Genomic DNA, 27,308 nt, shown 5'->3' with positions numbered 1-27,308 from the left:
AAGTTTTGCCCTGATTTTTAAGTTGAAAGCCAAGATTCAAAGAAAAAGAGTTTGATACTCGGTTTTTCAGTTCTCGTATAGAACGCGTTTCGATTTATCTTGACTTTAATTTAATAAGGTGTCCGCGAAATAAATTCGTCAAGTTCAGGTTTATCAAGTATTTGTACTTGTTAAGTACAAATATTTGAATATTGCAAAGCAGGCGTTAATTTGGTCGCGGAAAAACTTTTTCGCTTGCAGTTTTCGTTTAATTTCGAAAACTATCCAATACCTTTACCGAAACTCTCTGATTGGCTCACGCTGCGAATACGTTTTCTTCCCCAGTAAAAGAGAGTTGTTTTGAAACGCTTCAACTCTTTTTTTCATTATCCGGAAAACAAATCTTCATTCATTTAAGAACTAATTAGAGATGAAGATTTCTCGATGTGTTCTCTGTTTCCGCTTGTGTTTGGTCTCCTTTCTTTCGTTTTTTTTTTTTGCTGAGTTGATTCTTTTATTTGAACAATACCGCTGCCGGGCAAAGATGCCGAATGAATTCTAACCATTCTCCCGTTTTATTTCTTCCGGCACGCCTAGATTGGATCCTGGAATATTCGTACTGGTTTAACGTACCTAGTTCCAAAGACTGGTATTTACAACGATGCCTTGCTTTCTTTGAGAAACAAGACACTGCGAGTTACGACGTTAATTGTAAGTCTAATTTTTTTTTGGTGTGTTTAATACTTTAGTCACTATAGTTTGTGGTAAGGCCGTTGTCGTTCGGAACGTTAACTATAATCCAACGGAGTTTTAATCGAATGTCGCTCGCCGCTAGATCTTGATCTTATAAAATATTCTCAGCGGAGGTCAGATCTAAAACGTGTATAGAGAGTCGCTTTGAAGTTATTAGCTCAAGTTGCAACTAGCTTGATTCCTTCTCTACACGCTTTAAGGGGATGGGGAGATTGAGTAAGAGCTTCTCCAGTTTCAAAGAAAGAATACTCATGAATATTTATTAGCTAGAGATCCTAGTTGCACGCCACGCCGTCAAGATACTCGTGCGTCACAATTTTATCCTCTTACAGAAACCCATAAAATGAAGTTATAATGAATAGAAATAAACAACTCTTGGGACCTATTCAGTTACTTTTAGAAATGACACGATGCCTGTTAAATGACCTGCAGAGTAACTATAAACTTACAAATAAATGGGTCCAGGTTAGGAACCTAAATTAGTACGTAGTTATTTTTTTTTTAACTTCAATTACTGGGCTTCTTTCATACGACTTTCAATGTTTTCTCCCCCTGGATTTTAAGGGTTCACTAGTATGGTGCTCTGTTTCCCAAAACTACAGCTTTTAGTTTAGGTTTTTATTTTCTGCAGTCGGCTGTTTTAAATAATTCATTTATTTTCTTGCATACCACGCGATACTCTTTTTGATTTTTCAATTTCTCATCGCTTGTTAATTTTAAACTTTGACCTTTTATTAAGTGTTGTTATTGACTTCCATTAAAAAAAGATAAGGCTAAAATTCATTAGTTTTCCATTTTGAAATTTCGCGCGCGTAATGTCACGTGAGTTGTATAAATTTATCAAGTTTCACGTGCGTTAACAAAAAAGGATATTGTCACGTGATTGCAGATATTTTCTGAATTTTTTTTGTCTGAGCTAGGTCTTGAATGTTTTTATTTAAGCATGGAGAAGTTGGCAATTTTTCTCGGAGTAACTTCGGGAGCAATTAAGAATAGTTTAAATTCCTTTCTAAATTAATCTTCTTTCGCAGTCGTTGCCCCGTTGAAATTCGAAAGTAATTTACTTTTATTTGATCTTTAATTATTCAGTTTCCTATTACCAAAAGCTTCCTTCAATCTTATTATACGTTCTTTAGTATTTTTTATGTACAGGTAATTTTCTCCCTTTTTCAGGATGGCAACCCTTGCCTTGCCTTAACTTGCTAGTCTATACATGGAAAAGAAACAAAGCAATTATCTACGGTTCTAAATTTTTAAAGAACTCTATCTATTTACGTTTTATCCTGAAAGAAAATTAATAGTTGAAAATTTAATTAGTTTATCAAGACAGTATTCATTAAGCCCAAGATTACGCCCATTCGAATTAAGAATTCATAGACCCACCTTGTTTCTTTAATGGCATGATACTTTTAAATCCTTCTCCGGTGATATTAGGGTACTCTAGAAAACACTAGATATGTTTGAAATCAAGCGAAATTTTAAAATGGAAACTGTAGGGCCTTAACGAATTTTACCCGCATCGTCAGTAACAACACTTAATGAAAAGGTCAAAGTTCAAGTTTAACAAACTACTAGAAATTGAAAAATCAAAAAGGGTATCTCGTGTTATTTGAGTACTATATAAACTCTCATACCAAACTGCTTTACCTAGGAAGCTCAAACTTAGCCGTTAAGTATTTGGTAGGAATTTTCCCCATCCGCGGCCATCTTGTAAAATGGCGGCCGAGAATATAAATGTTTCAATGTTTCTTGTTATATATCTCTGCGTACTTCGAATGTAGTAGCGGTCTGAAAGAGTAACTGAAACAGCGCTAGTATCTTTACATACAATATCGCGTATCTTTTAAAGGGTTATTTTACCAAAAGAAACTGTGCCTAAACAAACGTAATAGGTCCCTGGCCTAAGTTTTCTTTAGAGGAATGGATAATACATCCAAGAGAGAAAGGTCTTCAATAAAAAAGAAAAAACCGGGTGGGAAAACCTCTAAAAACCATCAAATATATGGGTCGGCTGTGTGATGTGGCTATTCTTTACTCCATTAGAGAATGAAGCAGCGAAAGAATTTGGAAGAGAGAGAGAGCTGGAAAAAAAATAGAGAAGCCGTCAATAATCATTAAGCTAACTTAATAGGCAATTTCGCCGCCGTACACTTTAATCACCCTTTTATCTTTCTTCTTTTGCTCTTGCGCTTCTTTTCTTTCTCTCTCCATTTTCTCTTCTTCTACTTCTTCATCCGCTTTCCTCATCCAAAAAGGAAAAGATGAAGAAGAAAGGGTTAAATTATAAAAACGCTCTGCTTTTAAAATTATTCTTTGATGGTAAATTGAAGGTTTTAGTCAAGGAGAGAGAGAGGATAAAGCTAACGATGTCCAAAGACTTTACCCAAAGTAATATTGATGTAATGTGTAATAGAAAATTAGATTATATATAAATCAACATCATTTAATTTTTTATTTTGTTAAGTAATATATGGGAAAATTCCATTATACAGCTCGTGTTTCTGATAAATCTGGCATAAAAATTAAAGGGTGTGTTACAGGGATCAAGCTGAGTTTAAAGTGTCACCTGATCATGGGGTCTACAACATTTAGTTCTGGAGATGTGAGTCCCCAAACATTAATTGACCCCTGACCTAAGTACTATTTTTCATCAAAGCGAAGCAAGGAAGTAGTATTTTTCATCGAAGCTTTGGGACTTAATTAATCATATTCAAATGCTATTATAGCTTATGAAAAAATTTATATACGTGCCTTTTCTTTTCTTCCAATCAATTTATTTATTATAAACCACGTGACACTCTGGTTGGTATATAATAAGGAAGTTCTTCATATTCCGGGCTCGGTACAACTGCATTACTGTAGAATTCTCTTTTTCCTAAAGATGCCACGCAGATCTCTCTTTCAGGCTGGTATTTAATTTGAATTGCAAATATGAAAGCGATTTTCCGTAAGACAGCCTCCGTCTTCTTCTTTCTCCAACATCTTTAAAGCCCCTTAGCGGTGAAGTTTCCACGAGCTCTCTTCTATATTTAAGTCGCCTTTAAAAATAATATTCTCCGGAGGAAAATGCACGCGTTCTGCTTTAAAATATTCCCCCGCATTCCTTAAATTCATAGAACTTCTTCAAAGATTCTGCTAAGTTTATTATACTATACTTTAGGGAAAAAATGTTTTGTATAAAATCATAGTAGTAGAGTCTAGGCCTAGTCTAATTTTCATTTAAAACTTTTCTTTAAAAAATAGTATTTTCTATTTATATATATTTTTGACTTCATTTGGGATTTAGGAATTTATAATTTTTTTCTGGTTATATAAGTATTATGATTCTTATACAACCTGTTTATACTCAAACTAGTTTTTTGGTCTATTAATTATCTCACTTAATGTTTTTTAACTTTTGTATATAACGGCATACTATCTATGCATTAAGTCAGTTCTATCACGGGTAACAATGCAGTAACATTTTGCAGCAAATAAAGTTTAATTAGTTGATTTTATACTCGACGTGTTCATTTACATTCCGTCACATACTTTACTTAGTTCGCGATTTCATTTTGGTCCGTCGAGCCGGATCCTCGTTACATCTCTTCAATTTACGACTGAATTGAGAGGATACGGTTATTTCGCGTGGAAGAGTTAAGTACTTGAGGAACTTAGCTGATCAAGTGTGTTTCATCATGGAAGCCTTACTCAGTAAGCGTCGTGCTATTAAAGGTCAACTCACAAGACTGGAAACCATCATCAATGACAATACACCGGAGTCGTTCTCAGTCACCGCCGTAAAGACATACCAAGAAAGAGCGGATAGAGTTCTTAACGACTTGGAAATCATACAAGAAGGAATCATAATTGAAAGCCCAGCAGAAGCCTTCAATCAACATGAAGCAGAATACAATCTACTCATTGGACGAGCAGAAGAAATCAGTATCTACTTCAACCATCTTCTGAGTCAAAAAACTGCAATAACACAACAACCAGGTAGAGCCGAACCAACTGCGGACATAAGACTGCCTAAGATGGAATTACCGACGTTTAGTGGAAGCCACGTTGAATGGTTCTCGTTCCATGACTTGTTTACTGCCACCGTCCACAACTCATCATTGTCTGGTGCGCAGAAACTTCAATACCTAAAGATGTCTCTACGAGGAGAAGCTGCAGTACTTGTTAAATCAATCCTGGTCACTGATGAAAACTACACTGAAGCATGGAACATTCTCCTGAATCGGTACAACAACACGAGAGAGATAATCGACGCCCACCTCAAAAGATTGTTCAGTCAACCGGCCATCAAGGAAGAGTCATCGTCAGCACTTCGCTGCCTTATTGATACGACAACCGAATGCATTCGTTCATTGAAGGTCTTGAAGGAGCCAGTTGAGTATTGGGATGCGGTTCTTCTGTATATAGTCAAGGAAAAGATCGATCAAGAATCCAGGAAGCATTGGGAATTATCACTAACCGGCACCAGCAGACCAACATTTCAAGAGCTAACACTGTTCTTGGAACAACGTGCTCGTGCATTGATGTCATCCCAAGCCTCCAACAATCCTCAGAAGACTAAAATCGTTCCGTACACAAAGAAGAACACGCTTGCCCATCATGGTTCAGTAAAGGAAGGATGCAGCATTTGCAAGGAGTCACACGCTGTCTACAAATGCCCGACTCTCCTAAAAGCAAGCACAGATGATAGATGGAAGATAGTCAAGCAGCATTCCTTGTGCTATAACTGTCTACGATCTGATCACCAACTGGCTAAATGTAAATCTGGAAGCTGTCGAAAATGTCCAGGCAATCATAACACGCTGTTGCATCAAGATACGAGACCATCAGGAGAATCAGCCACAAATTCTAATGGTATCGTCACGTCCTTGGTATCCAGAGAGCCATGTGCATTACCTCAAGTGGTATTGGCCACAGCCATTATCGAAGTTCAACTGTCAAATGGAGAATGGGCAACGGTCCGCGCACTGTTGGATTCTGGTTCACAGGCCAGTTTTATTGATGAACAGTGCTACAGAAAACTGCAGTTGAAGCGAAGACGTCTCATTGTTGCGGTCGGAGGAATTGGAGCTACTGGAATCGGTACCTCTCGAGGAAGCGTTGAATTAATCATGAAGCCAAGAACAGGAAGCTTGCTTTTTAATGTCAACGCCTTAATTCTAAGGAAGATAACAGCTGACTTGCCTACTCATCCTATCAACGTTGAATCATGGGCACATATCAAGAATCTACGATTGGCCGATTCAACCTTCCACCGACCTGGGCCGATTGACGTCTTATTAGGAGCGGATGTATACATGCATCTATTGCGCGATGGCGTGTGCTCAGGCCAGTCCGGTACAGCTGGCGCCTTCAACACAGTCTTCGGTTGGGTGATCTGCGGCCCGATTGAATCAAAGAAACTACTTGAACCGACCCAAGGGATCAAAGTACATACAACTACAATAGATGAGCAGCTTGCCAAATTCTGGGAGTTGGAAGAAATCTGTCCTGAAAGGGCACTAACCGCAAATGAACGCCGATGTGAAGAGAATTTCGTCAATACCTACAGTCGAAATGAGGAAGGAAGATACATCGTTCGGCTACCTCTAAAATGTCACAAAGAATTCGGCGATTCCAGGAAACACGCCCTACGAAGATTTACCTCCATCGAGAAGCGACTACAGACTACTCCCAGTATCTTAGAGCAATATCGCAACTTCATGGAGGAATACATCAATCTTGGCCATATGACTCTTGTGCCGGAAGAGGCGAATTCAAGCCATAACGCCTTCTATCTGCCACACCATCCTGTCTTCAAAGAAAGCAGTAGCACCACTAAATTACGAGTGGTGTTCGACGCATCGGCGAAATCAGCTAACGGGACTTCCCTAAATGATGTCCTCCTCGTCGGTCCTAAAACCCAAGAAGACCTAATAATGCTATTGCTTCGTTTCAGACTTTATGCTGTGGCAATAACTGCAGACATTGCTAAAATGTACCGACAGGTTTTGGTACACCCGCATGATACGCACTTACAAAGGATAATTTGGCGATCTAATCCATCACAACCGATCCGGGATTACGAACTCCGCACTGTCACATACGGAACTGCTTCTGCGCCTTTTCTAGCAACTAGGGTCCTAAAGCAACTATCGTTGGATGTTCAATCTAAGTATCCTCTTGCCGCTCAAGCATTGAGTAACGATTTTTATGTCGACGACCTGATGACCGGTTCAGACACTACAGAAATGGCACTTCAACTACAACGTGAACTCTTACAAGCCACTAACGAAGCAGGCTTCAGTCTACGAAAATGGGCCTCCAACGATCCTGCACTCTTAACCGCTCTTTCCGAAGATCTGCGCGAAATTCAAGGTCCACTTAACTTCGACAACGATGAATCGATTAAGACCCTTGGTCTGCGATGGACACCGGCAGCAGATTACTTTTCGTTTATTGTCAACAGATCACTGGAAATGGACAGCATAACCAAACGTGCAGTTCTTTCCGAGACAGCCAAGGTCTTTGATCCTCTGGGACTACTATCACCAGTTATAATCCAAGCCAAATTATTACTTCAAGAGTTATGGAGGCTCAAACTGGATTGGGATGACCACTTGCCTGAAACCCTTGCTCGCAGGTGGAAGACCTTTCAATCTGAGCTCCCAGAGATTGAAAACCTCGCTATTCAACGCCATATGTCGCAACGTCATGCTCAAGAGATTGGGCTTCAGGGATTCTGCGATGCCTCTGAGAAAGCGTATGCCGCTGTAGTCTATCTACGTACGAAGAATGAAGACGGGGTCGTTCAAGTACATCTAATCGCAGCTAAGACAAAGGTAGCACCGCTGAAGCAAGTATCCTTGCCGAAACTGGAACTTTGTGGCGCTGTCCTTCTTATCCGACTGATGAAATTGATTCGAGATGCCTTGAAGATTACAATCCCAGAAATCCATTGTTACACTGACTCCATGACCGTACTTGGCTGGTTAGCTTCTCCACCACAGCGATGGAGGACATTCATTGCCAATAGAGTATGCGAGGTCCAAGATACGGTGCCTAAAGCAAGATGGCACCATGTCAAGGGCGAAAACAACCCCGCAGATTGCGCATCTCGTGGTGTCTCGGCTATCGAACTACTTAATCATTCATTGTGGTGGCATGGACCTAGTTGGCTTCTTCGCTGTCCGGAAATTAGACAAAGTACTCTCGCTGTCGAAACCGAAGATTGTCTCTTGGAAGTTCGACCTACGGCCATATTCTCAAGTCATGGAACTATTGATACCACCCTGCTTGACAACTGTTCATCTCTCAGTAAACTTCTCCACGTAACAGCCTACGTACAAAGATTCGGCAACAATGCACGCACCATCAAAGCAAACAGAATCACTGGTCCACTAACCTCAACTGAGATCGAGTCAGCACTCAAGCATTGGATAAAGATTGCTCAACGACAAGTCTTTAATGAAGAAATTCACTGCCTCGCTAAAACTCAGCCAATACCATCGAAAAGCAAACTACTGTCCTTAAATCCGTTCATCGATCCAAGTGGAATACTTAGAGTTGGAGGTCGCATTCGTAACGCCAAGATTAATACGGATCAAGTTCACCCTATGATCCTACCCAGAAGAAGCAAACTAACCGATCTGATAATCAACCATGAGCACACTAGGCACCTCCACGCAGGAGCCCAGCTCCTCATAACTGTTCTTCAGCGACGATACTGGATTTTTGGAATTAGAGATGCCGTAAGATTCCATATCAGACGCTGCGTTTCCTGCGTTCGCCAAAAGGCAACTGCCTTACAACAACAGATGGGAGATTTGCCAGCAGCCCGGGTAAACCCAGCCAGAGCCTTCTTGAAATGCGGAGTGGATTATGCTGGTCCCTTCAGTCTTCGGTTCATGAAGGGTCGTGGACAAAGAACATTTAAGGCATATATGGCATTGTTCGTATGCTTCACAACACGAGCAATTCACCTAGAGATCGTAAGCGACATGACTGCTGACGCCTTCTTAGCTGCTTTAAAACGATTCACTGCTCGACGCGGGAAGAGCTCTGACATTTACAGTGACTGCGGTACTAACTTTATTGGCGCCAACCGAGAGATGCGAGAATTCCTAAAGGCTCTGTCTACTTCAACCAGCCATGAGAAGATTAAGCGATGGACATCAGACGAAGGAATCCGCTGGCATTTCAATCCTCCATCTGCACCACATTTCGGAGGCTTGTGGGAAGCTGGCGTCAAATCAGTGAAATTCCATCTCAAACGAGTGGTGGGACCAACAACCTTATCATATGAAGAAATGAGCACTCTACTATGCCAGATCGAGGCTTGCCTCAACTCGAGACCTTTATCTGCCATCTCTACGGAACCTGACTCATTGGTAGCTCTAACTCCTGGCCACTTTCTAATTGGTGACGCCTTAACCGCGATTCCCGAGCCTGACCTCACCGATGTGAAAACTAACCGCTTATCAAGATGGCAGATGGGGCAACAACTATTGCAACACTTCTGGAGGAGATGGCGGAACGAATATCTGAGTCGACTACAACAACGTCCAAAATGGGTCTCACTCAAGAGGAATGTCCAGTCCGGCGACCTTGTCATTATAAAAGATGAAGACCTTCCACCAACTAAATGGAAACTCGGGCGAGTCCAAGAAGTTCATCCTGGGAATGACGGCTGCGTGCGAGTTGTAACTTTAAAAACTGCGGATAGATTACTTAAACGTTCGGTGACGAAACTCTGTTTATTACCATTAGATTAATTTAATCATGCTCAATCAATTTACCATTTAAAATGTATCATTTTAAGGACACCGGGATGTTTATACTCAAACTAGTTTTTTGGTCTATTAATTATCTCACTTAATGTTTTTTAACTTTTGTATATAACGGCATACTATCTATGCATTAAGTCAGTTCTATCACGGGTAACAATGCAGTAACATTTTGCAGCAAATAAAGTTTAATTAGTTGATTTTATACTCGACGTGTTCATTTACATTCCGTCACATACTTTACTTAGTTCGCGATTTCACAACCATAAAGAATCATACTTAATTAGTTAAGTATTATAATTCTTAACTAATTAAGTATGGGTTTAATTAGATTATAATTATTTTATAAGACCGCTCTTTGTTTTATACACCTCTTAATTTCTCACGCTATTATCCTTTGCTCTATTTTCACTTCATTTAGTTATTTATGAATTACATGAATTGTAATTGGTTAATGTGAAAGTTACACCCCAACTTTTTCTTCTTCAAGAACCCAATATTCGCGCCATTTTCAGGGAGGGTAGGGGCCATTGACCGATAATGGCCCCTCTCTCTCTCTCTCTCTCTTCGTTCCATTCTATTTTTGGGGTCCCTGTCTTACAAGAAGCTACGATCCGTTTTAACCCTTACTATATACCGACAAAGTACGAGGATCAGGGTTGCGGAATATAAAGTTGTCCACGTTTCTATTCCGAATGAAGTTATATTTGAAAGAGACTTGAAACTCTAGTTATTCCCTTGCCTTTCACCATATTCAATGTAGGTACGTGGACAGAGATGATATGGTGGAAAACGCCTTATGAAGATGTCTTCCACGGTACGGTTTTTACATCTCTGGGCGGGTGGGGGAAGAAAAAAGGCGTGAAGTGAAGTAGGACTGGACAAAAGAAGGAACATAGTTCCGCGGAGGAAACGGAGCAGACGATAATTTGCCAACGCGGTCACAAATAGTTCCTAGCGATCATCAAAAGGAATAACTTCCCGCGCGTTATTCCCGCCATTTTTTTTTTCCTTTTTCGCGCCATTCTCTCTCACCCCCATGACCTTTATCAACTCTACAGTATATATAATACATTTTGCCGCCGCCATTGATGTCTGTCTTTCCCATAGATATCTTTCTTAGTGGTTACCGCGAATTCTTGTTTTCACTTCCGTCATTGGTAACCCTTATTTTTTTACCTCATTGCTTCCTTTTCCTAGTCAAAAGACCTTTACGTAAAAAAGGAAGAGGTCGTGATAATGGCAACCATGGAACCAACCAGTTCCTCTTTTTATAACAAGGGCGACATTGAAAAATTACGAGTGATTATGGGGAAAGGTTCAGTAAAATATTGTAGTTCAACATAAAAGAAATTCATCCATTTTTTTTTTTTTGGTTTTTTTCGAATATCTTTGACCTTTATTTCACATTTCCTTTGGAATTCCTTTTTCCTTAAATTTAATAGGACACTTTGCAAAAAAAAATTTAAGAGAACAAAACGAGGGGTTTTTGGTTCAGAGCCGATACACAAAGGGTAACTCTAGGGGGTGTCCTCAGTATCCTGGAGTGTTACTAACTACATTACGCGACGGGGGGAGACGCAAGAAGGACCAAGGCCTATTTGTTTAAAAAAACTACTATGCTTTCCCTTTTCTTCTCTTAAAGATAAGAATTCCAACCCAACTTAGTTCACGCATTATTCCTGAATGGAATTAAAGGCTGGGTAGCCTGGGTTTATACGTTATTAATGGGTTATCGCTACATTTTCCTCAATTCACTTTTCAGGGTGGTCGGAGAAAGGAGGGATTTTATTTGAATAACCAGGCCATACTTTCACAGTTTGGTTATTTTACCAGGGATATAAGGCTGGTGAAGGTTGGGCAGTGATTTCTGTTGAAATAGCCTATTGCCAATGTCGGTCTTTTCATCGTTCTTTAGGGAGGATGGAGATCAGGATGAGGGAAGCGCGAGAGGAGGAAGAGAGTGTGACAAAAGATTAAGAGAGCAGCTTAGCCCCGGGCGCGGAAAATCTGTCTTTTATTATATTATTGATAACTTGGATAATTTATTAGCGAACTAAAACTGCGTACTGGAAAAGGACCAAAAAATTTTATAGCAAAAGTCTCGTAAACAAATAATACATTCATAGGGACATAAAAGAAATAATTTTTAATTGCAAAGCTAAATATGCTATTTAGAACTGGGCAGTTAGTTTACTTAAAAGGTCCCAGTGAATTATTATTGTTATTTTTTTTCTGTGTAATATTTTTATAAGCCCTATATCAAGCAAAAGGATTTTTTCTCGGCTTATCATCGATGTATTTATGAAGATAAGCATACTATATTATATTAATGAATGACTTTAAAAAATAGTAGTAAAAATTAAAATCCGTGCAGACATCTTCGCCAGGGAATTTAAACATAAATTAATAATGCCAAAAAAATGAAAATTTCATTGTTTTTTTCGCGTTTGTAAAGGCGTTTAGAAAATATAAAGCCTATTTTAAAAATTCAGTATGGTAGCTTTTTCTCGAACAGAGAAGTACAGCAGTGAAATCGTTTTACAGGGGCTATGGGAAATAACATTACTTGGTTTCCCCTAAATGTTAGCTTTTGGGTATTATTCAAATTTGCCTTTTATAAGTTCTGTATGATGGCTTTTCCTTGAACAGGAAAGTACAAAGGTGAAATCGTTTTACAGGGGCTATGGGAAATAACATTACTTGGTTTCCCCTGAATGTTAGCTTTTGGGTATTGTATTATTATTTTTTTTATTTTGCATTTTCTAAGTTGTGTTTATAAGGAACCATTCATAAAGTACGTCACGCCTGTACGAGTTCCCTCCCTCCCCACGTGTGAAGTAGTTTGTAGAGGACCTTTTGAAGTTAAGGATATCTTCTGTTTTGGGAAATTAGAATCATTCAAATAGTGGCGATAGTGGTGAGTCTACAGTCTAGTTAATTAGAAATCAACCGAGCGATTTAAGTTCCGCGTTAATTGCTCAACCTAGCGAATGATCGAGATAGCCACGAAGAAAACCCAACCCAACCCAACCTTTATCTTTTCTTTATCATTGAAGTCTTGCCTCAAATCGTCGTTCCGTTTAAAGGAATTGTGAAATCAAATAAAATGGCACAAGCCTTGGTTTTTCAATTTTGAAACTTTCCCCGCCCTTTTATAATTGATAGATTAATGTCACGTGACTATAATTTTGGGAAGAGTTACGCTATGAACCAAATTAACTAATAATTAATTAGATTTATTGAAAATATTTTGAATTTACTTAATTACGTTTTTTGATTTATTTGGTGTAAGTAATTCACTTTTCGTATCACGTTACCTTTGCGAGTGTTAAAAGGGAAATTGGGGACGGTTGATTCAACTAATAAAGGACGTGACCTCGCGGTTAGAAGTTCGGAAAGATAATCTGGAAATGATCGTCGACCTTTTTAGTTCTCTCTTCTTCTTCTTTCGGTTACTATCTAAAAGAGTGTGTTTTTCTCGTTCATAATTGCAGAGTCCACCTTACACGATGGTGAAAGAAAACGAGGAGCTAATGGGGAATAGTCGATTCCACGGATACTGCGTTGACCTCCTCGAAAAGCTGTCCGCTCATTTAGGCTTTCGTTACGAAATTCGATTAGTCCGGGATAACAACTACGGCAATCTCGAAGGACGAGGAGAGTGGAACGGAATGATTAGGGAACTTATCGACAGGGTAACGTTCATTCTTTCTCATTCTCCTATCCCTTAAGGCGACTATATCAACTTCCAACGACCTACTACCCCGTTTTCACACCGTACTGATCCTCCTTTTCTTTATAACCCTGGGAAACCTAAGGTTTTACGGTGTACTACTTATTAAGGGTAAAATTTCGAACCCTTAAAAAATACTGTCTACTTGGATTGATTATTAATAGACAAAAGATATCGCGGATAGTCCCTACCATTCTTCTGAAAATGTTTGGCCCTCTTTCTCTGTTCAAGCAAGGTAATAAGAGAAAAAGCCGCTGAGCTCCGAATTTTTAGGGGCTTCTATTGTCTTTTTCCTCTTGTTTCATTAAGACGCTCGCGTGTTATTCGGAAAAATCTCTTCAGCTAACGCAATAAGTTTTAAGAATAAACAGATCCGTGCACGCGGTTGTGTGCGGGCTCTCCATTCTTTTAAACGGAACTCTATCGACTATTAAAGGATAGCCGCTGTCGAACTACCGTTAGCATTTCATTTTTCAGTTTCTACAGACTTCGGGCAACTAACCCAATTCCCTCTTTCTAGTTTCCTTAGTTGGAAGCTACGTCGTAATCCATCATAACGGTCTCCATATAGCAAACATCCCGTCACTCCGGGCGATATTTTAAGACGGGTCTTTTCCCGGTTTCTTCTAAATTGGGTTCTTCAGCTTTTACATCTCACCGAAGGGTATAAGTCGGAAGTTATCAAAAGAAATCGTGAAAACAAAATTTAGTTGTACATCTTGAAATATGTACTAGTTTTGACAAGATGAAATTGCAATTATTGTTTAATTCGTATCGTTCTAAAGAGGTCAAGCAAAGGTGAAAGTTTAGCGACACGGGGTTATATCCTGATAATATTTTGATAATTTTTAGTTCAGCGGCTTCTATAGTAAGCCGCGGGTAAATTTTTCTTTCTTTGCTAGAAAGCTAAGAACAAGCGAGCCTGTCCTAAAATTTTTCCGATCCAAATTTGAGTGTGTTTGACTTATTGACTTTTTTAGATTTCTCATTTATTTTACTTGCGCAAAGTTAAATTTAAGATTTTTAATAATTCAACGTTCGGTTAAACCAATGTTTCCCTTACTCCCTGCAGAAACCTCGCAATTACCCCGGGCCTCTTTGCAATATCAAAACTGTGGAAATAAGTTTGAAACTTGTAAACTCAATCTTGTCTTTGTTCTTGTATAGGACGCCGACTTGGCTGTAGCCGACGTAACAATTACTTACCAACGCGAAGAAGTTGTGGACTTCACGATGCCCTTTATGAATCTGGGCATTAGTATTCTGTTCCGTAAGCCAAAGAGACGCGAGAAGAATCCGTTTATCTTCTTCTCTTCACTCTCTATCGACGTCTGGTTCTTCACCTTGGGGGCGTACATTCTGGCTAGCATGATGCTCTACGTCACGGCCAGGTTCTCACCCAACGAGTGGGTTCCCGAGAGAAGGGTCATCAAGCCGGGAGGGAGGCGAGTCCTCGTCAATAACTTTGGCTTCGCCAATAGTATGTGGTTCATGCTCAGCTCAATCATGAGGCAGGGATCTTCCGTCACACCACGGTAGGACAATTTTAAGTACTCCCTTTCGGAATGGACGCTTGATTGACTTGAGGGGCTCTGAGACGTTACGCTACGCCTGAATTGTTTTTATGGCGTTACTATGGTTACAATCACCCTAGGGTAAAAGTCCTTTACCCCTGGCATGCATGGTTTTGCGTAGTTTGAATTAAGTCATAGTGGCATGTTTCGGAATGTTACTTCATTATTATTTTCGTTTGATATTTTGGCCATTTATCTACATTTAACTTGGGTTTGCTTAATTTGCTTAAAACTCACTGTATAAGTTGACTTGATTACGCGATATTTACCATATAATTTGACTACATATATATTATCTACTAGTAAAGATCTGGGTGTGAAATTTAACCACGCACAAATTACACTTGTTACACTAATGACTTACGTCTGCAATGACGTTTTCAATTCACTCGTTCTTACAGACGCATTGAGGCGCGAAATTGTTTGTTGCCATTTGTATGACTTCCTATATAAGGTTGACTATTTCTCGGTCGGGGTTAGAATATCTCGGTTGTCAAGTTTCTTTATGCCATTGAGTTCTTGACCCTTTTTTTTCTTTTTATCCTTCTTCTACCGCACTATAGCGCGCGCGTCAGACTCAAAAAGGGTTCGCTCAATTTTATCCGTTCACTATCGGCTGCTTACGACATTTGAGTCTGCCAATAAACTGTCGTCTGTCAAAAGTCCTCGCACCCCGCAAAAATGACAGAACTTTCACCCGCGCATTCCTCGAATCGTTCTCATGCACTCCCAACGTCTTCGCCACGTCCTATAAGTGTTTAAGACCAAGGAAACCCTACTTCTTTGACCTACGACAACAGATAAACCTTCGTTTCTAAGCCTTTATATAGTTTCTTTGTATTTTATAAATGATAGAAGGTTCGATACTATGTTTCCTTTCCTCTGTTCACAATGCGGTCTAGAAAATGAGGCACTTCTAATGATTTTCTTCTATCAGCTACCACTAGATAGTCTTGGAAAAAAGAAATAGAATATCATACCATAAAAGTGGCTTCTAAAACCGAATTGCCTTTAACAGTCGAATATTTGAAAGTATCGTGAAAAAAAAGAGGAAAATATCGAACGTTTGAATATAGAAAGACCTGTGCACTCACTCACTATTCAGTACGAGTTTGTCCATACGCCTAAGCTTGAATGTAGTCAAAGAAAGACGCCTTATATTAAACCTGCCCTGTAGAAGCTCTCACTGTATTCACCCTTGTATGCGGGGCACGAATAAGGTGTTAAGAAGAAAAAAAAATTGTGGTCCCTAAAAAGGCGTCGAAATATCATTGAAAGGGTGTGGATGGGAGACGGGGAGCTTGAAAGGAAAATTGAATTTATGGAGACCAAGGAACTCATTTTTCAACGACAGAGGGCCTACGGTAATAAATTGGAGCTGTACTGTACTAGCCAAGGCTTGGTCCATCCTTATGTGAGCCAGTAAGGGAAAAAAATAGCGTAAATAAAAAGTTCAAGACCGTTCAATGCATTGCTTAGAAGACTGTTCTAAGGCGAGTTTCGTGGTTTTTGAGGTCGTCTTTCAGTCTCGCGCGTCGCGTTTCTCTCTCTCTCGCCTTCCCTCGTGCTCTGACATAAAAGCGATTTGGTTTGGACTTTTGGCCGAGGCTTAGCTATACTCCTTGACGAAGACGTCAAACCTCTGAGGTCCAAAGCAAGCTAGAAAAAGCGCGCCGAGCCGGACCCCCATCCTACCCATTCTATCTCCTCCGCGGGACGAAGATGAGAGAAAAAGAGAAACGGGCGGGGGGGGGGAAGAAAAAATTCTTAGCTTGTCGAATGAAAAATGGCTTCCTACGGGAAATTAAAATTTATATTTAGACGTCATTGACTTTTTTTCTTGCTTGCTTCCAGTTTTGTGTCTGGGTCCCTTTTTCCAGTGTTTGAACATTTTACGCTTGCTCATCGTTTTATTTGACTTCTGTTCCGGTTTTTCTGTAGCCATTCTTGCCCTAATCGTTTTAGAGTATAGATATTTTTATTAAATCCGTAATTAGTAGGAAATGTTTCGTTTTAATCATAATTTTACAGGTCTCTGTCCACTCGTTTGGCCGCTTTAAGTTGGTGGTTTTTTACCCTAATAATGATTTCATCGTATACGGCCAACTTCGCCGCCTTTTTGACCGTTGAGAGGCTAAAACTACCCATCGAAAAGGTCGAAGATTTAGCTAAACAAACTAAAATTCAATATGGCTGCGTCGCCAGCGGTTCCACTTGCGCCTTCTTCGAGGTAATCAGCCTTTGTTCCGTATGCACGCTGCTCCATAGTTTCACTTTCAGTTTACTTAAAATCCATGCACGATGATAAACCTTGTTTGTCCTCCAAATGATCCATTTACATTTTGACCCGTATTTCTTCGTTTGGTCAATTTTAAATTCAACCCTCTCCGCATTTTTTCCTGTGTTTTCTTCTTCTTCTTCTTTTTGTTCGCTACGTGGAAATGGACCCTGCCTTTTAGAATTCGGAGATTGAGATGTACAAAGGAATGTGGGAGTTTATGAAACAATCTCAACCAACGGCGTTCACGAATTCCAATTTGGAAGGGGTTGATCGGGTCCTCAACGAGAATTACGCCTTTTTGATGGAGTCGACCTCTATCGAATATATAACCGAAAGGAATTGTCGGTTGACTCAAGTTGGAGGCTTGCTAGACAGTAAAGGTTATGGAATAGCCATGCCTCAAGGTAAATACTCATTAAGATCATTAAGATAATTAATATTGGAACTATGTAACTCGATATTGAAGAAGATACAAGGGATAAAGTTAAGTTATTGGAGGCTACGCGAAAGGTTAGGCTTATCTGTAAATTAGGTCATCTTGGTGCATAAGGACTTAGAATATTGTCTGCTTCAGGTTCTAGATAATTAAATTTTCCAGCCACTACTTTTGAAAAAGATCTATTTAATTGAGCTATTATCTTCTTCAATGTTGTTTTCCTCAGTCTTAATAAGATCTTTCGAATGAATGGAGAAACGTATTTAATAAGTTTCACCGCTTACCATTTGTATCAGGTTCTCCTTACACTCCCATCTTTTCAAGTATGATCTTGCGCCTCCAAGAAGATGGTTCTCTGGCCGCTTTAAAAAACAAATGGTGGAAGAAAAAGGAGGGTGGTGAAAAATGCGATCCCATGGAGATCAACACGACTCGTACGGCCGATGAATTGGGGCTGTACAATGTTGGCGGTATTTTTGTGGTGCTATTGACGGGACTGGGACTCAGTTGCGTCTCGGTCATAGTTGAAATTATCATCAAATATAGAAGACGATCCGTTCGTAACCGACAGACGTAGTTGACGGCAAAAAAAATACCAAAAAAAAAGAAAAAAATATTAATAAAAACACTCTAAACCCGGGGGAAAATGTGTTTAAAGATAAATACCATGCACCCTCTAGTGCGTATACGAAAAAAAATATGGACCCTTACAATATATTTTTAAAATGGTTAAGACTTAAAAAAAGAGGCTTAGCTACGGAATGAAAGAAAACATTGGTGGAAGGTTTGAAAGGCTTCTGGGCTGTCGCGAAGAGAAGTTTGAGGAGCCGATTTCAAAAAGAAAGAATGGTTGATATATTAAGGCTATCATTGGAGCGGTTGACGACAGACGTGCCCAGCCATCGAGTCGATTGAGAGAATATTGTCTGCCTGCGCAAAACAATCTTTGACACGAGAAAATAACCCCTTTCTTCCCGTTACTTTGGATTTGTTTTATTTTTAGGTTATGTTTTTTATTATTCGGTGGAATTTTATATACAGCTGTTGAGGTGAGATATATCGTTTCTTTCCCTACAATTTGACCTTTTTATTTATTTTTTGTTCACTTACTCCCAAATCCTTTTGAGGCAAATCATTGTATTTCCACAAATTGCATGGGGGATCAATAGATCATTTCGATGTAACTAAGATGGGGTAAAACTTTGCCTTCCATCTCGCTTTTTGGCACCTGCGCTGTAGTCTTTTTGTATCATGAGAGGTTACCTAACCCCTTTTTTACGTCGAAAAGGTCTATTTATTTTTTAACTGCGTGTGAAGCTCCATGGTTAAAATATCCATAAGTTACTCATTAGTACGGTTTGGGTACTTTTACTGGGCAGCCATTTTAAAAAATGGCCGCTGATTAGGAAAATCTTTCTTAGTGAGTAAATTAAGAGCTAGTAACGTCGCTGCGAAATTAGTTTAAGCTTCCTAGGTAAGGCAATTTTGGGTACTTGTTACAACTTTATTTACAAGCAATTGAACTCTTAGTTTCTGAACCAAAACGGGCTATATTGAAAGATACAATGTTTTGCCTCTTACAAAAGCATCCTATCTCATACTTTATTGTTTATCGACCGATAGTTTTCTCTCTCAAATCGTTTCCCATTTCACCTAAAATGATAACCCTATACGTTTCAAATTTCAGAGAATATAAATAAAAAAGAATCAGAAATGAGACTGAACAGGGGTTTTAAAACCGTCCGTATTTTACCAAAACAAAAAAAAACAAAAATAAATAATAAACAAAATAACACCACCAAAAGGCGTTGAGAAAATAGACAAAGATATTGATTGTTGTGGGGTTTGGAGGATTATGGGAATGTGATCTATACCGACGAAGAAACATTTGAAACGTAAATACAAAGAAAAAAAAATTAAATAAACAATTTAAATCGTGCATACCGTATATACTCCTTTCTGCGTGTATAAACCTCAACCCTGATATATAAATAAAAAACAAATCTTAATATTTTTGGTAAACTAAAATCAAAAGAAAATTGTGTTATTTCATCTTCAAATTTGTTTCTTTTCATACAAGTATACCCTCGCACTTTCTGTGACGCTCATCATCTGGACTTACCGACAGACCGACAAATATGTTGCTTCTTATTATATTTTTTAAAAAAAATTGAAGTAATCTCTCTTGGATCTTTTGATATCTTCGGTTAAATTAATTTCAACACTGTTCAAAACGGTTCTCATAAAAGTTCTTCAAAGGAAAAACTATCCCCTCTGAGTACACTTCCCTTCTGAGTCCCCCCCCCCCGAAACTTCTTTCTCTCCTTTTTCCATTGTGAATTTTATCGCTCGAAAGAAAATGGAGAATAATTTTACACCGTCGGATATTGATCCTCAACCACCGTATATACCCTCTAGAACTAACGATTGAAATTCACTTCGACCACTGTCCTCCCCTATTGGTTGGTAAAGAACCAGCTAGGGTACCTACCATCCATGTCTTTCTCTAGCTCCTCTTCCGCCCAGTAAATATCTAGATAACGTCAAACCATCCGACCTCAGCGGTCAATTCCGCGTTCTTTTAACAATCGACTTCTATAACCAAGAGATCAGAATTGACCTCTCACCTTCCCCCCCTGTTAGTGGACAGTATGATAAAGTCTTAAACCCTTGAAACGAACGTTGAGTTTATCTACAGTTTTCATGAATTGAATTAAGTTTTTCTTTATTTTTTTTTGACGTGCCAAATATGAACTAAGCCGATAAATTTGAAGTTACGTTAAGCCTTGGTTTGAATTTTTAAATTTCGCACGCTCTAGGCATTGCAAGTAATTACTGAATACTCATTTAAACTGATATATTGATGTAGACAATTGACCTTTGTCTGTAGCTATGAGAAAATAATCTAGCATTGGTCTTATAACCCTAGCTTGACCGCAGATACCCAACTTTATAGTTTCATATGAAAAAAAAGGGTTTGAGTTTTAGGATCCTAGGGGAATTAAAGGGCGCGACCTTTTTGGGCAGATATTTCGACTATAGTTTCGCGTGTGAGAGAAAGGTTCGCCCAATAACCTTAATAGTATTTTTGAACGTAAGAATACACCAGAAACAAAGGCAGGTCGTGCGTATATACTTAAACAGTGGGCCTCGTTTTCCACTCGGTTCGTTTTGATATTGAAAAATGTTTTATTTCTCAGGGGCCAAACCTTTCTACTTAGAAGAATTCGGTCATTTTCGACTTACGACTCTTGTTTCGCTTCGGTTAGTTGTCGTAAAAGATCCAGCGGTATCCACCAAGAGCTGGTCATTTTTTTCCGCTTTTAACCACTATATCGCTAAAGCTAAAACAGTCAACATTGTATTATACCTAGAGGTTTTCTCTCAGCTGTTTGATCGTAAACGTTTTACGATTTAAAGGTGGTTTCTTCCTTCGCGTTGACCTTTACGATGTTAGTTCTAGGTTTCGGGGCCCCTTCCGAATGACCGTTTAAAAACCGAACATTTATAAGCCTTTTTCTTCAATGATCCTAAACTATTAAGGGTTCTCTAACTTTTCTAACTAAGTTCGATCCTTTATACTTTGTGCGGTAGTTAATTAGGCGTAGGACATTTGAGGAACACTGAAATGTGGTAGCAAAGAGAATATATTAAGAGGAGTAGAGGTGACCTAAAATTCGAGAATGCCTTAGGAAATAATAATAACTTTATTTTTATTATTATTTTTTTTTTTTCATATTTTCTTCTGGATGTCTGCATTTGTTTTTATTATACCTCAGCTCTATTTTAGAATTTTTTTCAACTAGTGTCATTTATTCTAGATAAATTAACCTAGATTTTAACCCCTGGCCTTAAGAAGTACGTTTTTCCGATTAGAATATTCTGAGTAGAATAAATGCATAAACCCAAATGCGAAACCGATTCTCGTATATTTTTAAAAACGTATTCGGTGATATATTAAAATCGCATTTGCATATTTATTTTCGTTCGCGATATATTCGCCAATAGAGCTAAGCTTTGCGATGTATACATTACATTAATACGCGAAAGATAATAATACCATCTTCCTGCCTTTTACTTAATTAACTGATATTCCACGAACCAAAAAAAAAGAGAAAAAAAAATGGCACGAGATTTCTTTTGAAATTTGAAAGAAAATTTCAATACTAGATTTCTGATTATTGTTTAAAAGGTAAGATTTACCTTAAAATTTTCATTATAAAACTGGGGTTTTAGGCAAAGGGTAAACCAAGATTTATAAGAAGTATAAATTTGAGAAAATAAAACCAGCCTCCATAATCTCTCTTCAATTCCACCCAGTTTTTAATAAAATACAGAGAAAACAAACATAAGTGAAAGTTTCAAATATCGTTTTAAGTTAGACCCAAAAAATATATATATATATTTATTCTTGGATGAAAAAATATTAGAATTCATATGCCAATATCGGCTGACTCAAATACAAGTGGTGAGATTTTTCTTTTTTGGCCGTAGACTCCCTAAGTTATTTTATATTGTTTTAGTTTAGATTGAGAGAAATATACTTTTTATTTATTTTTCACGCTCCAGTTATCTGAATTCAATATAAAAACCCAAAAGGAACCAAAAAAAAAAAAATGAAGTTATTTGTTAGCCATGCACGTATATTACGTTACTCTAGTGAAAAGGCTTAGCATTTTCGTTAGGCATTTATCCTTACGAATGCCAAGGCTTAGGTTAAGGTTTCTTTATTCTAAACTCTCCTAGAGATTTCTAGCGTTACTTTAGTTAACCTCGAGTATAGCTCAATTCCTAAGGGGGATAAATGTGCTCGAAATTCCATTTTCTCTTTCTAGCGTACCGAAAAATCAGATATCAAAGTTTTAGACTATACTTGTTCGAGTTCCCCTATCAATTTTAATTAAAACTATCGGTCTCTAGCGCTACTTTTCTTAGGGCCTGGACGCGATTCGTGTTGGGGCCAAATCGATTCCGGGGGCCCCAAAACACGATGCTTGTTCCAATATCCAGGCGGAGCCCCAATCTCGTTTCCTTTCCTGTAAACAAGAATAAATAACGATTAAGCTTAGGTAACACTAGCCAGGCTTTTAAAGGGTTAACTTTAAATCCTGAAAATTTTAGTATTTACTCTTTATTCGTGCTGAAAGTTTCAAATGTAATTATATATTTATTTAAGTTAGATATTAAAGTAAGTAGGGTTTTAACTACATTTTAGTTAGTTTTCCTTAAAAGCGGATAAAGGGATTAATGCAATACGTCATACTTTTAATCTTCTACTGAAATTAAATAATACATCAACCTTGGAAAGAATAAATTTTCCCATTAATTGCAAAACCTGAAGTTAAACTCTACTATTACGAAGGCTGGATTTCAATATATAGACGCTAATTATTTTACTAGTTTAATAAATGAAAGTACGATAGTTACTCTTGAGATTTTCCCTTTACTATTAACGGATTTACACACTCTATTCTATACCAGAGAGAATTATAGTACTAGGAGTAGAACCTCAAAGCAATCTTCTTCTATAGAAATTTACCAGAGTTATTAACTTCGTGTGAGAACATCATATTCCTAACCTGAAACTCAAATACGTAAAGTATCACATTTTCTACTCCACACGCTATAATTCTCTCTGTTTCCGCTAAGCCTCGTGTACGAAACATACCACCAGTATACATTTTGAACGCGAAACCTTATCGGAATCATTAACGATTGAAAACCCGCTTTTGCTTTCCTTAACCGTCCACCTACTAACTCCGAATTTATAGAAAACTGTAGAAAATGTATGGATACATTCAATCCCGTTATGATTTACCAATTTCCTTTATATTCGTCTTAGCTATCTGGACATAGTACCTTCCAAAACTAGTCCGCTCTCTTATACCTGATAGCGCTTGGGGCCATCGATTTTTGACAAATCTTTAAAGGTTTGGTCCGCCATCAATTAAGACGGTATTGGAAAAGAAGGACGATGTTTCCAAGCATTTACTGTAATTACTAATCTGGGATTAGTACAGCTACAGAGATATGCAAGTGGTAGTTCGCAAAAATCACCTCAAGTTTTATTGAAGTTGACACGAGAAAAATGGTAGGTTTTTTTTATTTGATAATTACCAGTATTTTATAATTATAATTATTGCGGAAGAAGCTACTAGGCCTAGCCTGCAATTTTAGATTAATATTCATAGCGTTCACCTTCCCTTTTAAAATTTCCATTGAGAAAGATTTAGGCCTATATTTTAAGTCTCCTTTTGCCCACGTTGTTTAGTGTCTACTGGCAATTTTTTAATGACTCTTCTATTATTTTCTTTCCATACTTTCTTGCTTACTGGAATTTTTACTTGTAGAAAGAATATCGGTTTTAGTTTTGCACCCTCTAGGCTTTCGTGAACATTTTTCTTTTCCAATTGTTTTTACAACCAATCAGTTTTCTCGGACCTTCTAAGCTTGGTTTGAAATCGAATCCGAGCGGAGAAAGAAATTCTTACTAAGCTTGGTTATTTCTGATTTTGAAAAATAGAAAAAAGAATGAAAGAAATTCTCTTCAAAAATCTTTTTTTATAAATACCTGCGAGGTCTTGTTCTAAAGTTTGTTAGTTGGTTAAAATATACCTTAATTTTCTTGGATTTAACCGTTTTGGATGTATAAGTTAAAGGTTCGTGAAAATATGCTAATACGAGTAATTAAGTGAACTTAAGTCAATAAAGTAATTAAACGAAATATTTTAATGCGGTTTTAAAACTATAAATTGATAGGTACTTTTTACTATCAAAAATATTTTGAACTTATCCTTATCTCTAAAACAAATCGTATATTCGAAGGTAATAGCGTTAAAATCAATGTTACGTAAAGTTGGAACTACATCGTGTCTCACAAATTATGCCTTCGTAGCGGGTTTACATAGTTATTAAAATCCGAGTTTTAGTCATAGACTAAAACTTTTAAGTACTTTACTACATACACCAGCGTCTGAGCAATATATATGATTTAGGCAGTTTCATAGCTCCATTTCTCGATGCCTCCCAACCCCAACTGAGTTAATTTAAATATTAAGATCGTATCTAGGTTACAAGGGACTAAAATAATGCCATAACCTAATAATATTCTCCATAAGTACATGCGTGTCTCCGTTTAGGGCATTATCCATGCGAGACAAAATTCAAGAGAGCAGCTACATCTTGGTCCAGAACTTAACAATATAGAGTTATACATGGCCTACTGTGAGTAGGATTACAAGTACAGATAGGAGCTAGATCAAAGTAGGCTATGATTTCCATTTCTGCAGGCAGAATCCGCCACCAGGAGACGCTCTTATACTCTTTTGTAAAGATACGTCCCTGTAGGAGTTTAGCTATAAGATCCTCGCAACCCATACTTACAGAAACTATGTATTGGGTTATGTTAAAACACGGTAGAAGCTCTTTAATTCCCCGAAAATATACGTGGAAATTCGGCCCTCAATTATTTACTTACATCGCGCTTCGTGTCTTGCACGATTCGTTCTTGGGTTAGATATATGTATGCACAGTACATTACACTTCCCAGTTAAGAGCAGCGGTAAAATTTTACCGTTCCAGACTCTTCCATGACTGTTTCTAAATATTTTAACGTTGATATGATGAAGAATTTAGTATAGTATCGGACAAGGCTTAACTTTTTGGGTTTTCGGGAGTGGATAGACGCATAATTCACTCGATGAAGTTTGACATACTTGGTTTTAGCACTAAACTATAATATCGCTGTCCTAAGAGGCTGTGCCCTTCCTTTTCTGATAACCTCTTTACCTTAATTAGCGATAGAACAGAATACTTAAATGTTGAACATAGCTGTACTTAAGAGAACGAGCGAGCGAGCGGGGTTGTCAAGCATTATCTAGTGACCTCTAAGACATAGAAGCCAGGTTCAAGTACTCGCTCCTTCCTCTTTGCGCGATTAAAGGCAAAAGTAATCTATTTTCTAAAGGAATGGGCGGAAATTTTGAATAGGTGAAATAACAAGTGCATGCATAAGATCTGTTCCTTAAGTTTGTCACTGGTCACAAACTGGAGCATGTCATGAAGTGAATGAGGTCATAGATTCGAGGTAAATCGACGCCTGGTGAGGCGCTGTCAAAGGCTTAGTACATATGGACTAGATCGACTGCAAAATTAAACGAGTGTGGTCATTTCTCTCTTGTCGTTCACGAACTAGCTCTAGCTGTACGAAATATAGGGGTGTCATACTTATGGAATATATCTTATAAACTTATGGTAAATAAAATCAATGATGCGAGGACGCGGTTTCTCGTCTTCTTGACTTGGTCTGTATTGTCTCTGAACCTTGTAACTTATTCAAATGTAGGCAAACGTATATATTCAAGAAAGTGGGTCAAACTAGCTCTTCATGTGTTTTCTTTTATGGTATAGATTCACTTTTATCTAAAACTAAGGCTTAGCTAGCTACAATTGAAGAATCTAGGCCTAACGTACACCCATTTCTCACGAGACAAGAGAGAAACAAATACGTTTGCTATTTTATTTCGTACATAGTCAAAAATGCCCGACTTGGCTGGAAAATTTTGGTTTCTTGTCGGTCAGGTTGCGTTTTTTTTTCTTTTCTTTAGTCGCGTTTCTCTCAGAAGTATAGTAATTGAAGCATGACACCCTCGTGACTACTGGAGTAGTTCATACCACGTCCTTAGGAAATAGTTTTATAAATTTAAACAGACACGTTGCCTATCCACATTCGTGAGACCGATATGTTTGATTAGTCCCACCGAACGAACCCATTACCCCGTTTGCTCAAGCCCTACTTCATTTGATGAACTTCTGATATTGTTATACCGTAAATAGTGCGTAGAGAAAAAAGCAGGCTTTAACGTTAACCCAGTCGCAGCTAGGCATAAAACCAGTATAAATAGAAAATATTTCACGGGAGGGACATGAATTTCTTTTACGGAGAACCCTTCCATCTTATAGGTAACTTTTTTTTTTGTTTTTACTTTTTTATTTCTTTCCTTTGAATATTTTAAAAGCCAAGTATCCCTTACTGTTTCTTCTTCATCCTCTTTTATATTTTAAAAGTCTCCTGTTGATATTTAACCTGAAGAAGAGCTCGCCTCAAAATCCCCCTAGAGCCAAGATCTCCTTTAAGAAATGTACACAGATAAATTATTTAGTTTCGTACATTTTTCCCCCTGAAAATATCTTGATAATATGAAACCAAATACTTGCGAGTCTGTTTACGTTTACACTATCAGTTTCTTTAGTAGGTCTTGTGTATTTTTTCTCTTAATATGGTTTGAATTGACATATAACAATCACTCTTACATACTAGGATTAGAATTCTAAAAAGCGGGAAAAGAAATATAAACCCTTCAGAATTTTAACCCTAACTTCGTCTGCTTCACAAATAGGCTTAACTGTACGCGTAGGCAGGCCTTCGAGATTAATTTAAATATGTAATATATTTTATTCCAACACGTCCAACTCAAGGTCTACTAACCATAAAATATTAGGCCTTTTTTCGTGCGTATGTTTTTTTCTAGATTTTTCAGTCTTGGTTAGCAAAAAAAAATAATAGTGAAAAAGGGTATATCAGAGTCTGAGGCGATGGGAGGAAACGTACTATATTTTGGGATGGCCCATTACCAGATTTCTAAGTTCTGGGTCACGAAGGAAACGCATTAGGAGTAAAGCCTTCGGTCAATTCTCCTGCCGAAGATGAATCTGAGGCTCATGTGCAAAGAAAACCTCGTAGTATTTTCTAACTCTATCTCACTTAGGGATAGGACACTTGATA

At 38.1% G+C, this 27,308-nt stretch overlaps 1 protein-coding gene across 3 annotated transcripts in view; it reads left to right on the top strand.

Moving 5' to 3' along the window:
- The window catches only part of LOC149704990 (glutamate receptor ionotropic, kainate 3-like), a 99,526-nt gene extending 81,334 nt beyond the window's left edge, over nt 1-18,192 (top strand). For all 3 annotated transcript variants that reach the window (XM_089865133.1, XM_089865132.1, XM_089865134.1), the window contains exons 9-14: nt 577-690; nt 12,995-13,195; nt 14,401-14,768; nt 16,839-17,037; nt 17,267-17,492; nt 17,821-18,192. In XM_089865133.1, coding sequence (XP_089721259.1) covers nt 577-690; nt 12,995-13,195; nt 14,401-14,768; nt 16,839-17,037; nt 17,267-17,492; nt 17,821-18,101 — 1,389 coding nt within the window. In that variant the 3' untranslated portion in view covers nt 18,102-18,192. The remainder of the gene's footprint in view (nt 1-576; nt 691-12,994; nt 13,196-14,400; nt 14,769-16,838; nt 17,038-17,266; nt 17,493-17,820) is intronic.
- Nucleotides 18,193-27,308: the final 9,116 nt, after the last annotated feature.

The sequence above is a fragment of the Phalangium opilio genome, unplaced genomic scaffold (genome assembly GCF_054372755.1).
Source record: "Phalangium opilio isolate 3A_F unplaced genomic scaffold, DU_Popi_V2 ptg000014l_1, whole genome shotgun sequence".
In the NCBI taxonomy this organism is placed as follows: domain Eukaryota; kingdom Metazoa; phylum Arthropoda; class Arachnida; order Opiliones; family Phalangiidae; genus Phalangium; species Phalangium opilio.
The sequence above is the reverse complement of the archived record's forward strand: the minus strand, read 5'-3'. Positions and strand labels throughout refer to the sequence as shown.